Source organism: Grampus griseus (assembly GCF_964374135.1).
Source record: "Grampus griseus genome assembly, chromosome: 5".
NCBI classification, from domain to species: domain Eukaryota; kingdom Metazoa; phylum Chordata; class Mammalia; order Artiodactyla; family Delphinidae; genus Grampus; species Grampus griseus.
In genome coordinates, this window is record NC_138998.1 from 20,325,707 (window position 1) to 20,343,541 (window position 17,835).

At 47.0% G+C, this 17,835-nt stretch overlaps 1 protein-coding gene across 1 annotated transcript; it reads right to left on the reverse strand.

Moving 5' to 3' along the window:
- Positions 1-13,842: 13,842 nt before the first annotated feature.
- Positions 13,843-17,623, reverse strand: ZIC1 (Zic family member 1; the record flags this gene model as incomplete). The annotated part of the gene is made up of 3 exons (XM_082654970.1): positions 13,843-14,366; positions 15,047-15,210; positions 16,642-17,623. 3 exons carry the CDS (start codon positions 17,621-17,623, stop codon positions 14,169-14,171), a joined length of 1,344 nt encoding a protein of 447 aa, XP_082511096.1. The 3' UTR covers positions 13,843-14,168.
- Between the last annotated feature and the right edge of the window lie 212 nt (positions 17,624-17,835).

The following is a 17,835-nucleotide window of genomic DNA, read 5'->3' on the forward strand; positions in this document are numbered from 1 at the left end:
TTTGTTTAATTCTATGTGTCTCTCCTATTATATTCCTGGAGGGAAGAAAGCATTTGGATTTTTTTTTTTTTTTTGAAATGCCATAGTCTCAATAACAACGACCATACTTTAAAGTTTGTTGCTTTAATTAATTAATCAATTAATTGGTCCAGTCAAATGCAGTCAGCTGATAGGTAAGTAACAAGCTACAGCTGCAAAACCTGTAGCTTGAATAATATACTCAATATATTTAGCTCTTCACACTGATCCAGCCATAAGAGTGTGCAGGAGAATTGTGTTTTCCTCTTATTTTTGTTATTTTACATAGTGGGATTTGTAAATTCAGTGAATTAATACATGTAGCAAACATATATTTGCATATGACCAGAACTTAAAGTTCACAATTCCCAAATGCATGCCCTTAAACAATTGAATTTAATAATGTTTCCATCTCCTAAGTACCCTCTGCCCCAGGTTTATGAAAATATTCTTTGTAATTCACATAAACAAAACATTAGGAATGTATGTTATTTCCTTTTCAAGATAAGAGAGAAAGATAGGTTTCCTGTATCCCCCCCCCACAGCCCTGCCCCGTTTAATAGAATGCATATTTCTAAAACAGGACTCACAAAAAAAACCTTAACGATGAGGTTTTACAATAGGAATTGCTAGTCGATTGCATTTATATCCAAATCAGTTAAGTAGATTTCCCTGATTTAGTTTTTTCACAAATAAAATTCTACCTTTAAAAGTTTTTAAAATGTTAATCCATAAGTAAGAGTAAGTAAGACCACTGCTTTAAGAACTATATAAAAATTTAGTGAGCATCTTATCTAGGGCACTGATTTCACAAGTGAAAAAGCTAAGAGCCAAGGATATCAACTGACTTTATCAGGTCAGCAAGTGAAATCATGACTGAGGCAGCACCAAAAATCACATAAACCCCATAGGATACCGTCCAACTTGTACAAATTACTATGTGAAGATACACATACACACATAATGACCTTGAAATTTGGCACTTCAATTCAATTATTGCCTTAAATCTGTAAATATTTATTGATTCAGGAACTATAACAATATTAGCTGACTTTTTTAATCTAATGAATATTTTAAGGTTTTTCTCAGCCAGAGTTTAATATACATAGTCCAGAAAACATCTTAGACCCATAAATTTCATCCTACTGTACCAAAAAAGAGCAGAGCTCTCTGGAAATATTTATAGTATATAAAAGTAGTAGCAAGTAAAATAGAAACTGAAGTTGTTGAATACTGATTAACTGTTGTCCTTAACTTCAAATATTTTTTATTACAGTTAACACACACTTTTAGAATTTTAAACAAAAGTCTAGGTATTACAAGCCATAAAACGGGTAATAATAATTAAGGAGAAAAAAGGTTGGACCCTGGACCTTTGTTTTTATTTACCCTAAGGTTCCTTTTTATTTTTCTTTTTGTGTGCGGGTATCTCTTTTCAAATACTTTTAACACACAATTCCTGGAAATCTTTATTGGTGCGTGTTTGTGGAATTTTGTACATTTATTAATGTGACCTTTTAATCTTTTTTAAAATTCTCTATAAAGATTTCAATACTACAAATATATTTACACTTTGTTTAAGAATGAGCTCCATTTTTCCTCATATTTTACAAAATAGTTGCTGTCCACTTCTGAGAAATCAGTATATACTTTGTTAAACGTTTATCATATAATTACTGGTTAAAAATAAATTACTGATTTCAGAATAAAATGGTCACCATCACACTTCTGAATCAAAAGCTGGCTACAGGGCTCTAAAAGTTTCAAAAGAAAAATTAAAGTTCAGTCCATTCTTTTTCTGTCTGTGAAACTCTAAACAAATTACCTGCCATTTAAGTACTTTTCAGGATATTTCTAACCTCCTATAGATATAACTAGAGAGGCTTTGTGTTCTGACTATCAAATACATTCTGTATTCATATGTATGAAGGTAATTTTATATTTGTGAGAGCCTCTATTTACTGACTATATGCAGTGATATATATGAGTTTTATTTTTATATTCAGGATCTTCCAAATGGCTAATTCAACTAGCCAATTTCAAGGAAATTATTTATGACAAATAAGATAATATTTAAGACGTTTGAATTTGTGGATTATTATTTCCACTTACATAAAAATTGTCTTAATATGGCTGGGTTTTTGTTTAATTCTAATTTCACTTTCTTCTTTTTTTCAGAAAATCACTTCACCATCACCTGTGGAATTTATCATACTGCATGATTTTTTTTTTCCCTTTGCAGGGAAGAGCCCAAGAGAGAATTCGCCTCACAATGACCCCGCTGTGCCCTCTGTTTACTCGGCAGTGATCCTCAGAGAAAGGGTTTTTGAAAATGTATTAGAGCTAGAACCAAGACCTGGTGTGATTTTGAAGAAGTTTTTGCCGCTTAAAATTCTATTTTGAGCTAGATACTATATGTCTAATTCCTTTTAAAACAAAAGAAAAAAGGAGAGCTGCTTTCGATGCTACAAATGAAAGGTTTCGTTGCTGATACCGAATTGCACTGCTCATTTATCTTGGCCCTATCGGTGTACGTGGGGTTTTCCCCCTCTTTTTACTCAACAACAACAATAATAATATCAGATCTCTGGCTAAGGATCTAACCCAATGGAATGGGTGCTATGAACATCCTATATCCAGGTTTAGGACACAATGCCCATCCCCATCTCATCCCCTTGGGTGCTGGAGATGATTGAACTCCTCAAGCTTGAATCTACAGATGCGAGTCTCGCAGGAACAAATATTGGCGCGTCCACCAAGAACCTCCCAAACCAGGTACAAAATGAGGAGCCCACACCTACGGAAGGGTACACCCAGGGGGCGGACCTGGACGCTGGAGGGTGCGAAGTTGCTAACTATGCTTTGAGAAACCAAATCATTGTTTCCCACTCCACTTTTTTTTTCTCTTCTTTTCCCGCTCCCCACACCAATATATATATATATATATATATATATATATATATATATATATATATATATATATATATATACACACATATAAATCTCAAAATCAGTTCCCGCCTGAAAAGCTTGAGCTTTCTTCGCAATATTTGGCGCCTGATAATTAATGACGCTCGCGCCGGGTGCCTCGTGGCCGGGGCTCGGGCCACCAGGAGCCCCTGACGTCAGCGACCGCGCTGCCTGCGTCAGGTCCAGAGCAGCCCCCGGGTGGCCGGGCCCCGGGCAGCTGGGGCTGCAGGGAGGGAGCCCAGGGCAGGGCCGGAGGAAACCCCAAAAGGGGCGAAAGGGACTGCCCCCGCGCCCACCAAAAAGTCCTGCCGCAGGCGGAACCGCAGTGCCCGCTGCTTCCGGACACACGCGGGCACCGAGACTCGAGACCGCGTGTGGAGGCCCCAAGCCAGGGGGAGACTCGCGGGGCTGGACGTGGGTGGGCGGTCTAGACAGAGGGCCAAAGAAACTCGGACAAGTCCTCAAGCGGCGGGCGCTTCCTCCCTTCCACTCTTTATAAAAGTCAACGGTAGATTGTTTCCACTGACTCCAAAAGCGGAACTTAAAATGAAATAGACCCGCCTTTTCTACCTCAAACTTGACACAACTTGGACGTCGGTGATCCGGGGAGTTTCTCCCCCAAACACCGCTCGCTGGTGCTCCAAACCTGGGGAAGAAGGATGCTGGGACCCGCCACTGGGGGGAAATGAACTCGACCTCGCAGTCGACCAGCCACAACTTTTCCTCTCTCTTTCCTCTCCCAACATTTCCCTCTTCCCCCAACTCTCCTCTTCACCCTAAGACCAGCTTTTGCAACCCTCCCAAGCCAGGGCCATTCTCAAGATTCTGGAGAGGTGTGGTTTCTCCAAAGGGGGTCAGGACCTCTGTCCCGAAAAGTGTTCCACCCGCTCAGTTGCCCTTGTCCTAAAGATGGGGACCCGAGTTTGGCGAGCCGTCAGTCTGTGAGTGGGGCTAGGTCTATAGAACTCGGTCTGGAATGAATCCTGTAGCTCTCGTGGGCCCTGTCTGGATTTCTTCATCGCAGGTCTGGGAGAACCACTTCTCTCCCCTAGAATCCTTGCTTTTAAACTCTTTTTTTTTTTTTTCATGATAGATAGTGTCTTTCTCGCTTAATTTTCCATCCTTGTATCCACATCCAGAGGACAGAGGGGAGTGGAGGCAGAGACTCCCCGAGCAAAGATTTGAGGCCGAAAACTGCTTCGCGTACGTTTTCGCCTGGAATAAATTCTGGTCCCAGCAACGGCCTCTGGGCAGCGCCAGCAAAACCCAGCAGCGGAAGCCAACACTCAGGTGCAGAAAACTGCCTCTGTCACTGCGATCCTCCCCCAGGACGGTAGCTGAAGGAAATAGCCGTTGCAGGACTGCGGGACACAGCAAGAACACGATTTCCCTTCGTCTCCCCTCTTCCCCCCAAGAGTGGCTGGGAACTCCGGCAGGAGCGATTCTCCCCCTCTACAATTCAGAGCACTTCGCGGGCTCTGTTATTAGGAGAAAGAGAAGAAAAACATTTTCTGGGGGGGGATTTTTTTAAATTTTAAGTTGGAGCTCTATTGCCAACTTAAATAAAATACCTTTCCCAAATCAGTAAATACCGCGGGAGCCGCCGCATCCTCCAATTGGCCTCCCATTCCACTGCCACTGCGCAGCCGAGTCCCCAACTCCAGCCCGCTGGGGAGCTGCAGGTTCCGCCGCCGCGCGCCAGGCCGGGGTCCCTGCGGCCAGCCTGCCTTCCCTTTCTGGGCTCTGAAGTCCGGACACGAGTCGAACCAAATTAAATCGAGACGCGTCAACTTGTAAACGGCTTTAAAATCTGTGACTCTCCCCTCCGTATGTGCCCCACTGCCTGGCGGATATAAATTGTCACATTCTAGCATCTCCAGAGAGTAAAAGAGAAAAAAATTATACACATGTGTATATTATGTATATATGTATAATATATTGTGTATGTGTGTGTGTGTGTATATATATATATATATACATTAACTGTGACACTGTCTTCACAACTTTGCCTCGCGTTAGGATTTAATACAACAGAATTCACTAGAACGAGATGATTAGCCTTATTTATAAGCATTACTTAAAAGTGGCAACTTGGAGGATTTCAGGAATTATTCAAAGAAGATTTAGGGGTTTTATTTTGTTTGTTTGTTAAGGAGCTAGGAATGTGCCTTTTACCCAGTGTTCTTCGCTGCCCTTTTCAGGCAGCAATCGGCTCTCCTGACACTTGGTTAAGCCTCAGGACTTAAAAAGATCATTTCCTCGTACACTAATTTGAGCGAAATCTGGATTCAGAGTGTGGGTTTACACGCCCAGCTCGAATGTCTAATGTATCAAATCCTCGTTAACGAACGGCCCGCTCCGTGGCCGTGTCAGCCAAAGGTCAGCCCCGTGCAACAGGGCAGCGCGGTTCAAAAGCACTCTTCCAGAGCCCTGCCTCCCCCTCCCCCCCCAAAAAAATTCCATCTTGCACATTTCAGTAATAGAGCGCGCGGAGTCCCAATGAGAAATGCCAAGCTTGTTTTTCTTTCTTCCTTTCTTCCCTCACACTAGTGACTTGTAAACGACCTGTCCTAAGGCAACTACTGAAAAATTAAGTTTATTTTTTTCCAGTAGGAAGGGAGGGGAGTTAGTGGACAAGGTAATTGTCGAAATGCCCTCAAGAGGCACGTATATTTGAGAAGTTGTGACTCTTAGAAATCTTCACTTAAAATAGTAATAATAATACTAACTTCACAGAATTCAAATGGAAACCATAAGTAAACTTTGTTGGGGACCTTAGGGATTAGAAACTGCTTAGGGGAAGGGGCACTTCTCCTCCCCCGCTCCCCTCCCCCAACACACACACACACACACACACACACACACACACACACACACACACACACACTGTAGAGACCAGCAGAAAGCTTATTCTTAAAAGATAGCTTTAGTGGCTGTCCACAGGGACAAAGAGGATCCAGGAGAGCGAGGCTGGACCCTCTTCGGTCCCTCCTCACTGGGGAGCCCCGCGACATCTCTGACTACCTTGGGGTGCTCGGCGTTCCTACACACCAGCCGCAGAGGCCAGGCTGGCGCGGCTGCTCCACGTCAGCCCAACTTCTCGGCGCGCGCCTCGGGCCCCTCGCGCACACGCAGCCGCGGGCCGACTCCGCCGGGAAGGTGGCGGGACGGGGTGGGGGAAAGAACGCGACTTACCGGGTCTGGGGTCTAGATTTCGGGCAAGGTTGGCAGCAGAGTGAGGCCGGGCAGACAGTCAGTCCTACCGGAGACGGGCAGTTTGGGCAGGGACTGAGGCGCGGCTGGGGCGGGGGAAAGGGGGAGGGAAGGAAAACGCCTGTCCGGTTTGGGGTCCCTCGTTCCTTGGCCCCGGCCCGCGCCCCCCGCCCCCGCTATCGCCTCCGCAGACCAAACTCGGCCTGGCCCGGGGAGGCCCCAGAGCCCGCCTCGCCGCCTGAAGTCAGAGCCTCCGGGCCTCAGGGACTCTGGCGCCGACCCCGGGGGTGCTGGGGGTGTCAGGGGCGGGGAAGGGGCGTCCCCGCTCTCTGGCCCGGAGAGGGCAACCGCGTCGCCGGCAGCGGCGGCCAAGCGCGGGAGCCCCAAGTTCGCCGCGCCGGGCTGCCGGCTTGCAGACCCCGGCCTGCTCCCGCCCCCGCCCCTCCTTTCCCTCTAGCCCCCCGCCAAATGCAAAGGGTTCTTTGGGCCTTGGCCTTTTGGGCAAGAACGCAGGAACCCACGCTGGGTTAGAGCTGCCCTGAGCGAGCCCAACCCAGGTCTTCATAATTAGCGTGGAGTTCGTAGAGTCTAGATCGCCCCACTCTCCCAACATATTAAAACATAAAAGGACCCAACTCGGGAATGGGTTTCCTGTGGGGTGGCCCTTGTGGCGGGGATTCGGTGGATGGAAGGTCTCTTCGCCCCTAACTAGACGCCCGGTGCTCTGTCCTCCGGGGACCTCGGACAAGAGAACTCTGGTGAGCCAGCCCCTTTCCACCGAGTCCCTGGGACCAGTCCCAGGCGGATTGGCTTCTGCCAGGCCTCCCTGGGCCAGGTCCCCGGCAGCTCTTCTCGGGCCACCCCTAGGTTATTGAGCTCCCAGACTCGGATGCTGGGTGGGAGGACAGGACTTTTCCTAACAGGAACGTTTTCAAAACCCCTCTGCCACACCTCCAGGTTCAAAGCTGAAGACGTGGCGAGTGGTGGCTGTCAGGTGAAATGATGCTATGGCCCCCGGATCTCAGAACTGGCAGGAATGAAGCTGGCCCTGGATTAGCTGCAGTGCGAACCAAGCAGTGACAAAAGGCCGCTCCTGTTAGCAGTGAGGGAAGTGAGAGGCGTGGGCCCCATGGAATGGGTCTGTCCCTCCAGCTGAAAGTAAAATCCAGAGGAGGATTGGAACCTGTCTGGCAGCCATTTTCTGATGTCATGGGACCTAGGATTTTTGACCAAGACACCCAAAAGCATAACTCTATAGACAGTGGTGTGAGGATAGAGTGCCCCAGGGACTCTCCACTACCCCTCCCTTTGTTTACAGGTGTTGGTCACTCTACCAGACATATTAGGCACTTGCTCTGGAAATGTCAGTACATTGACCACAAAATATTATGCAATGTGCAGACCCCCAGGAATGTCACCAGGAGGGGAAAGCAATAGCTCAGCGCCTGAACTCTGTGTTTCCCTCACCACACCCTACACTTCCCAGGTCTCGTGGCCAGGGCAGTTCCTCTACCAGTTGTCACGTTTGCACCATGTAAGCACGTTTGAACTCAACAGGACTATACCAGCTCTTAAACATGTGCGAGCTAATGAGTCTTATTTGGGAAGGGTCGAGAGAAAACCCTAGAGCAAGCGTTCAAGCAAGCGGTTGATAGCCCCCCCGCATGAGTGGGTAGGGGCTGGGGGACAGCCAGAGACAGGAATAGGAACCCGGAGAGAGAAAGGAAAAGGGGGAGAAAGAGAGAGACAGACAAAGACAGGGGACACTCAAGCCTGGATCAGAGCAAAGAAAGAGGGTGGGCGATAGGAAAACCCTTAGTGCCCTGCCCTCCCACCTCAGGCGTGGGGTCTGTGACTGGAGGGGGGCCAGGTGACTGGAGGGGACGTCTTCTCCAAAGAGCTAGAAGAACTGCCAGGGTGCCAGCTCCCTGGAAGGGGACAGGAGGAGGACAGCTCCTAAGTGGGCAGGGCTCGTAGTGCACTGGGGCGGCCCTTAAAGAACAGGAGATTGCCGGCCCACTCGATGGCTGGAGCCTACACTGCCTGGCTTTGTGAACTCACTTAAACCAGTGCGGTTTCAAAACAAACACGTGCAGCTTCCTCGCCGCACTATTTTGGCAGCCGGGCCAGCAGCTTTCGCAGGCCAGAGCCTCAGAGCTGTTCCCCGCGGCCCGTGTGGGCGGGGGGGGGGGCGCCTCATGCATATTCATTAGCACGTGGAACCGCGGGCCCAGGGCCGCGCTTGCGCACTGCTCTCCCAGCCACAGTCCCAGCCCGCGGCAGCGACTTCGAAAGCGCCCCGCAGGGCTGCAGGGTGGCGCAAGGGGCCCCTCAAACCCTGGCCGCCAGGCCTTCAGTGGAGGGGCTGTGGGGAAGTCTTGCTGTTCCACCCCACCGCCACAAACTCACCTCCAAAGCCAGTGTTTATATATTTTCAAGAAATTCTCCAGAACAAGAATCTCCCTTGACGCACAGACTCACCCACCCCTATCCTTTTTCGTGGTTTTACCTTCCTCCACAGTTTTCAGCTTTCTGTGCCAGAGGCTAGGATTTTCCCGGATAGACAGAAAAAAAATTTAAAAGGAGTTAGGATGTAAGCTTCTCTCACCTTCCTTATGTCCTTATGTTTTCTGTAGCTTAACGGGGATTATTACACAAAAGACAGAAGCAAAATAATCGTAATTTTTTTTTGAGTTTGCTAAAGTCGCTGGCCTTCAAACGTCTGTTGTTTTATTTTTTTAGAGAGATATAATTCCCATCTGTTTATATCCATGCTTAATAGTTGATTCTTGTGTATGCTGTAGGTGAAAATATCACTGTGTAAGTTTCACAACCCGTGAATTCTTCTGCATAAACTTACAAAGATGACCCGCAATATCAGAGGCAGTCAAAATTTTGTGGACAAGAGACAGACAATGGAAGTCTCTAGTATCATTGACAAGCAATGTCATTTCCATACTAGATAGCTAAATTCAGTTTCTTATTCTTGAAAAACCCACCTCCAGTATAGCATCAACTGGAAACTTCATACTGTTTTAGCTCCTTGCTCTAAAGTGGAATTAAACGTTAGGAACTAATGCCAGAATTCAGCTTGCATGGTAAAAATAGCCCCTGTTTTGGGCTGATCGTGTTTCCTCTTACTTGGTGAGACACTCTGGAATGAACCTGACTTGCATAGATTAATGGAGAACACTGCTCATTTTTTGTGTATATTATGCCATTATACTTGCAATAAACTTTGAGGAAAAGGCTCAAATGTGGCATGCTATAGAAAGTTATTACCATTTTTTTCTTATTTCTTGCCCCAAACTAGTGATTATCATTTGAAAAAAAAAGAGATTGCTGTATAGTTACTCTTATAAAATCTTACATTCTACATCTAACCAGTTTAAATGGGTACATATTACTGATAGTGAATAGGGTGGTAAAAAGCTGGGAAAAAAAAAAAACCTCAGCACCCTGAGTAATATGAACCTATAGCAACATGAACCAGGTTTGCCTGGCATAGATGAGATAAATCTTTCCACTGCCACTCTGTTTTCAAGAATTCTAAAACCAGAGAGTAATATGAACTGTGGCAAATTTTATAAAAACAATACTTTGTTTTCCTAATATGAACACATAGTTCTAAGAACTACACTTGATGCTAGGAGCAAGCGAGAACTCTGTACCTAGAGAGGACAAGATAAATTTGTAATTAGTATTTTGAGTTGGAAAAAAAAAAAAAGAAAGAAATGTGAGCTGGGAATCTGCTGACTTCATATCTAGTTCACAAATAATCGAAGACACAAGCTCAGTGCCTTCATTTTGAGTTTGCCAGACCACATATAGTTACTCCCGGCCCATCATAAATTGGTGCTTCTCTTTAAGGACCAGAGCCTTCCCCAAGCTGCTTCCTGGAAAGCAGTATGCTCAGGTACCAACTCCACCAATACTGATTCACAAGGGGACCAGGACACTGATGACAGCTTGACCTCTAAAAGGGAACATCAGGAAGGTTTCAGGGCTGGGCAAGGTATTTGGGGAATGTAGTTCTGTTGCCAGCCCTTTAAAAGTTCTGAGAAAACTTCACCATCAACAAATAAAAACATCTAAATGCCAGGCCCATGAGCAAAGAAGGTTAGTGCTATTTACACTGTCAGCTAAAGAAAAAAAAAAGAAAGAAAAAGAAAAAAAATGATAAGCATATGGGGCAATTGAAAGGTTACATCTTTCTTTTGGAGGTGGTTTGCTTCTTAAAGGTTAACTTGAATGCTTGACTTTAAAAAATCAAAATCATCAGCTGCAAACGCTTAAAGCAGTTGGGGGTAGCTTTTGAAGAAGAAAACAAAGGATCTGAAATGTTTGAAAATTACTTAGCCCCCATATAAATGGAGCTTGTATATTTACATGCTTACTCTATTAATGTACACACACACACATACCACAACTCATTTCTCTTCATTTCTCAAATACAGTTGCTTGTAGTCAGGCATCTTTTGTTGACGCAATATAACTTTTTAATAACTTGTTAGCTGTTCTAATCATTTGATAGTGATAGAAAACAATGCAGTCAAAATATGAACCAGGACGGCTTTCTGCCTAAATCAAAATCCACAGCTACACACACAAACCAGCCATTTGCAGCATCTTCAGCTCCTGCTAAATAGGGTCTAACAATATATTTCGCTGTTCACATTCATGTATTTCAAAACCTAATAGCCCATGAAGAAAAGTAGAAAGAATACATCCCAAGAAGCAAACATTAAAGGTACCAGCAAAATAATAGACTACATTTAAGTTTGAAGCATTATTTTAGGCAACCTACATCATTAATGACTTTTTCTTTGGGATAAGTGTTGGAGAAGAGAATGCATAAGGGGGACTGGCATAAATATTGGCTTCTACTATAAAAGTTCCTTTCTGGTGAGTGAGGTTATTCACAAACACACACACACAGTACTCCTCAAATGGTTTTCTAAAAAAAAATTATTTGGCATTCAATGTCTAAAAAATTTTTTAATATGAAGTAGTTTTGAAGTAAACATTTATCCCTAAAATTTATCTTTAAAATATCCTACTTAAATCATATATCATAGTATGATATTGTATTATTATACTATGTTATTAAAGTTTAAAAAGGCATCAGGTACATAACAAATAATGAGGCATTTATATTTCCAAATTTGAAGTAAACTGCTTTCAGGAATGGTCAAAGGAAAAATACACTCATTGACTATCTTCCTAAATATACTAACAAAGTTATAAAAGTACTGTTGTTATTATTATTATACTTATATCAGACTCCCAGACATTCTAATCTCTAAAGGAAAGGGAAGGATTATTAATTGAGGTGTTTACCTTTCTTTCCTAGAGAGATGAGCTATTTTCTATGTTTATTAATTATTGGCCCTAATGTCTGGAATCACTTCAACTACTATGCTGTTAGTTAATTTTAAACCTCCAGAGCCAACTGGGGCCAGCTTATAGTCTCACAGATTTTCAGAACCAGCAACAATTTCTGCTTAGGTGTTCAACTTCCTTAAATCTCACCAAACCTTGCAAGGTGGCGCTCTTTTCATGAAAGGTTAATCTTTACTCTTATAGATCACAAAAACAATTTTTTAAAAGTTAAACACCACTGTCTCTAGTTTTTGATGTGCTACAGAAAGTGTAGCAAATCCCCTCCTTACCTAGAAAAACTTTGCTGCCTAAAAGTGACAAATACAAATAGCAAGCAATGAAAGGACGAGTCAAAAAAATTTTAAGTGAATTTAACATTTTGATTTTGTAATTGGTCAATGGTACACTTCGAAACAGATATGAGTATCTTAAGCGGTTCTCATACTCTTGAGGGTTTTTCCGTCTTGCTTTCCTTCTCAGAGTCACACATAACATTGTATATTAAAGATGCAAGTCTCGGTTCCTACTTGCCTACAGTGGGTTCAGTTTCCGTCTTGTGCTCTGACACATCAGCACCCTTGCAACTACAGCCAAGGCCCTGATTTGTGATCTCCAGCTACGCTGTCTGCTTAATGGGGCGATCATGCAAGCTACAACCAGAGACAAAGAAGCTCACGTTCCTACCAGCGCAGCTAACTTCGAGGGAGCAGCATAGCTTGCAAATCTATCAAACTAAACTGCAAGAAAGACAATCTGATTTAGAGAAAAGGCGTTCTGCTACAGTCATTAAGCACAAGTAATTTAGATTTTTTATATTGTCTTCTCATTTACAAATTTACTGTATCAACGCCAGCCAATGGAACGAATTTCTTAAGTAAATGAGAAATAAATAAAAGAGATAGATAATCAAATTACATAAAATAATTCTCTTCTCTATATGTATTTTTGAGAGAACTAATAACTGGCAAAATTATAGGAATGATAACGTATCACAGGAAGTAATTAATTTAAATTAGCATCACGTTTGAAGAAATATAAGTAAAATGCTTTATGGAGGTTTACTTTCGTACAAAGAAGGAAGGCCTGGAAAAGCATGCATCGACATCCAGAAAATTAATTATGGCCATAAATGGTTTAATTGAAGACAGCAATTTAAAATATGATATTGTAAATCTGCAACTTGGTTTCAACTCGGGGAATTTAATTTGGGGGACAGCAGAACCCTTGGCTGCAAGTTCATTTGCAAAGCTGCAGAGCGAGTCCTTGAGCTTCTGACAATTCGCCTACATTAATATTGATGTCGCCTGCGCAATCTATTTCTGTTATTTTTATGGTTGTTATTCTATGTCTGCAAAGGTCATTTAAATTATACTGCGGCCGAAAATTTGTTTCATAAATTTTGATATAAATACTAATTACACCCTCTCGGAGAGCCAGCAGGGTAGCGTTCATTTATCACGTTTATATGACCTGCGATGACAGAAAGGGAAGACTGGTGAGCTTTTCCCAAGACCCACTAAGGCTGGCAGAAGAGGCAGCAGGTTGCTGGGGATGAAGAAGAAATTCCTACCACAATCACTGAGATTTAAGAATCTTTAATAACGTACGAAAGGTTACCAAACAGTTCTGGAAACTAAAGTGTACATACGAGTTCTTCTAGCCATAAATATTGAATAGCTGTAACATGAATAAACCAGCCCTTTACATGCGGATAAATATGGAAACTAGGAATTATATACATTATGTGGTTGTATCTTTTGCCAAAAGCAACGGACAGTTATAGTTTATATCTTCTTTTAATATCACTTTACATAAACAAATGGAACAGTTTGACACGCAGATCCAGGCTCGTACTATACGAATTCTTGACAGGACGTGAAAACAACATTTTACTGCACTAAAGTACTTAGACTTTGGGACGAAATGTTTGCACTTTATACAAAAAAAGCACATTAATACCAATAATATTCTGTTAGATCGACGTGGAGACTGTAATCGTACAAAGTAATTCACATTTTGGTACACATTTACTAGAACATTCTTGCCATTCAGTACAAACAGTTGGCTTTCGGCCGCCCACCCCTCCCCCCTCCGCCCTCCCCCCAGCCCCTCCCCCTCCCCAATGCAAAGACCACAACGCCACGATCCCACCCCACCCCCCCCGTTCCAACCAAGATATAACTATATACAGAATCCAACAGTACAGTTTTAAGCTAATAATTCTGTATTTACAAGAATGCAAAGAAGAAAGAAAAAAAAAAAGCCGACTCCCAGAGAGCCTTTTCAGATTCCCAGGAGAAACTGGCCCTCGGGGTTGGCGGCATTTGGTCAGGCGACCGCCTTCTTCTCCACCCCCCTCCCACCCCTTGGCTACCAAGCCTTTGCCAAACTAAGAAAAAAAAAATGTAAAGGTTTGGTGCTTCTCTCTTACTCGGTCCTGGGTCTATCGGCAGGTTTAGAAAAAATAGGATTAGGGGGTGGGGAGGGGACTCTTTTGATGCTCAGGGTTCTTTCAGTAATATTTTGTATGTGTGTGTGTGCTCAGTCTCTTAAATAGGGTTTTGTTCGGTGTTTTGTTTCTGATTTTACACGTACCATTCGTTAAAATTGGAAGAGAGCGCGCTGTGGCCGGCTGTGTGGTGGACCGCGGAGGAGGACGGCGACAGGGAGCTGGTGGTCGGGTTGTCTGTGGAGGGAGACACGATGGTGGGCGGCGTGGAGGACTCATAGCCCGAGCTGGCGGCCGGCGAAGGTTGAGAGCCCTGCGAGGAGGATTCGTGGACCTGCGGGAATAAAGTCGCGTTTTTACGGAGATAAAGACTCGCCGCGGCGGCCGCCTGGGGGGATGAAGGCCGCGCGCTGCCTCCCCCAGGAGCCCTGGATCCCCTTGAACTCCAGGGAGGCCGGACCCGCGGGACTTGGGCTTGGTTGCCCCGCCTCGGCCCTGCAGAGGCTGGGCTCTGCGGAGGGACAGTGCCCTGGGGACTCAACAAAAGAAAATATCTAGGGAGGGGGAGGCTGGATGTGAGGCCAGAGCCTGAGATGGACCTCACGGCAGCCGCTGAACGTTGCTTGCTCAGGGTTAGGGGAGCCAGCGCTCAGGACCGCGTGCAAGACCCCAACTCTCTGCCCAACGCTGCCAGCCAAGCCGCCATGGCCGCAGCTTCGTCAGCATCATCCCGCTTGGGCTGTCCTGGCTCCCCATCAGTCGCGGCCTCTGCTAGAGTGCTCACTTCTTTTGATTTTTATTATTAAACAGTAAATTTAGAACGGTCTTGGGTGGCCCCATCTCCTCTCCCAGCCCCCGCCCTCTCTGCCCAGCCCCAGTCAGCAGAGAGGAATCGTTGCCTTTCCGCCTCTGCCGGCTCCTGCCACCGCCCGGCTGCCACTCGCCGCCCGACCCCGGCCGAAGAGCTGAGCGGGCTCTTGGCTCCAAGGCGGGCGGCGAGAGCGCGGCGATTACCTTCATGTGTTTGCGCAACGAGCTGGGGTGCGTGTAGGATTTGTCGCACATCTTGCAAAGATAGGGCTTGTCACTCGTGTGCACGTGCATGTGCTTCTTGCGATCGCTGCTATTGGCGAAGCGTCGGTCGCAGCCCTCGAACTCGCACTTGAAGGGCTTCTCCCCTGGTGCGAAAGGCAAGAAAGAGACAGGTCTGGTTAGAACAAACCCCGCGGCTCTTTTCTAAAAATTAAACAAAAGGAAAAAATAAAAACAAAAATTAAAAAGGCAGCGGCCCAGGGTTAACACTTTGCAAGCTCAAAACCGGGATCTTTAACAAAGTCATATATCTGCATTGGAATTTTAAACATCTGAACTATTTTAACTCTTAATCCAATTAGATCCAGATTTTATTATTTTATTATTATTATTATTAGTGGTCGTGGTAGTTTTTTAGATCCCAGAGTAGCAGCAGGTCTGGCTGCTGGTTTTTAGGCCCGGGGCTATACAGACGACTTCAGGCAGTTTCTACCTAGCTCTAGGTTTCTAATTTTCACATTCCGGGCCGATTCTCCTGCTGTTTTGCTCTTCTCTCCTCCCCTTACCCCCTCCCCGACGCTCCGCACCCCGCTCGTCGCCGCCCCCACCCCACCCCACCCCTATACACACTCACATTTTATAGGATAATCCGGGCCGAGAGCTCGGCGCCGCAAATTCTTCCCTGGATCCGGCGTAAAACGCCAAGTTCCAAACGCAGTACTCAGAAATCACCCGGGCAAACCAGGACAGAGAAGCAGACCGGATTCCCGGCCTTGTTGGCCCAAGAGGCCCAGAATGGCCTGCCCAACCCACACTAGAGCCCTGAGCTCGCCGCGAACTTTTCTTTTAACTGCGCCCGACCGGTCTATTTATTTTTAAAGGCCAACTCAGGGCATTCGGTGTTTCGAAAAGTCCTCACAGAATCTAATTGACAAAGCGGACTTCTCCGCCTTCTGCTGACTTCCCCGACTCCTCAAGCCTGCTCACAAACAAGTCACTACTAAAATCGGGGCTCTTTAAATATGCATAAGCCCCCTCAGGCCCGATTGACTTCCTTTCACCATCGCCACCCCCTCTTTTCTGTCTCTATTTTTGTTTCTTTCTGGGCCCCTTCATCCGATCTCCTCCAATTTCCTCAGCTCCTTCCTTTGGCAAAGTCCTCACTAAGGTGCGTGGAGAGGGGATGTTGGCCGAAAGCAAACGTTTAGATTCGCCTGCAGCTGGAGCGGCTGGCGCCTCCGCTGCCGCCGCCGCCGGGAGCCGGCCACCTCTCCCGGCTTCGCGCGCACCAAGGGCTCCGCAAAACAGGGTTTGTCTCTCAGCTCTCCCCGCCTTTTTTTAGTTCTCATTTAAAAATCTATAACCCTAGATCCCTCTAATCCGATCCTCTCTGTACTTTACCAGAATTTCAAGCTTCAAACTAAAAACCAGCACACATTTTCGCTGTCTGCCTGCTGGAATCTGACTTCCAGACCCAACCGAGGCCGGGTTTGTGCGCCCCCGCCGCTGACTTTTGGATTTCGGGTCCCAGGCCTGGGATAGGGAACGAGGGGTGTCAAGGACAGCCGTTTCCGTACCTGTGTGCGTCCTTTTGTGGATCTTTAAGTTCTCAGAACGGGCGAAGACCTTGCCGCAGCCAGGGAAGGGGCAGGGGAAGGGCTTCTCGCCCGTGTGCACGCGGATGTGGTTGACCAGTTTGTATTTGGCTTTGAAGGGCTTGCCCTCGCGCGGACACTCCTCCCAGAAGCAGATGTGGTTACTCTGCTCGGGTCCGCCGACGTGCTCCACTGTGACGTGCGTGACCAGCTCGTGCATGGTGCTGAAAGTTTTGTTGCACGACTTTTTGGGGTTGGCCAGCTGCTCGGGCTCGATCCACTTGCAGATGAGCTCCTGTTTGATGGGCTGGCGCATATAGCGGAAGAAGGCGCCGGCGCCGTGATGCGCGGCCATGTTCACGTTCATGGGCCCGTAGCCGTGCAGCTGCGGCGCGGCATAGTGCTCTGAACGCGGACTGGTCACCTGGCCATACTGCTCGGGCCGCGGGTACATGTCCCCCGAGAAGCCAAGCCTCATCTGCCCGTTGACCACGTTGGGCGATGCATGGCCCGCCGCCTGCTCGTGAAGGCCGGGGAAGAGGAGGTGGCCCGCGGCGTCCGTGTGGCCGTGTGGGCCCCCGAAGCCCCCGGCTGAAGCAGCGAACAGACTGTGCTGCGCGCTGGCTGCAGCCGCCGCGTCGCCAAAGCCCCGGTTGCGGAACAGAAAGTCCCGCGTGGAGTTGAAGGCTGCGCTCGAATAGGAGCCGACGTGGCCCGGATGGTGGTGATGTCCCAGGGCCGCCGCAGCCGCGTAGCCGGGAGCCTGAGACGTGAAGGCTGTCTGGCCCGCGGAGGCCAGCTCGTGCGAGCTGGGGTTGAGCTTGAAGGCACCCATGCCGTCGGCGAACGGGTTGATGCCCAGGCCCACGTCGCGCTCGGCCACGTCGCCCGCCGAGTGGTGGCGGGACGCGCCAAAGGTGGTCACGCCGATCGCGGGGTACTGGGGGCCGGCGTCCAGGAGCATCGTGGCTGCTCGGGGCGAGCCCCGGCCTCCCCCGCCCCCCCCACCCTCGCCCGCCGAGGAGGGAAAATTAGGAGGAGGAGGAGGAGGAGGTAGTGGAGGAGGAGGAACGGGAGGCGGAGGAAGAGGAGGAAGAAGAAGAGGAGGGAGGAGGAGTCGACCCACCTCGCGAAGTCCTAGCCTGCAGGCAGCGGCGCGGAGCGCCGGGGCGCCCG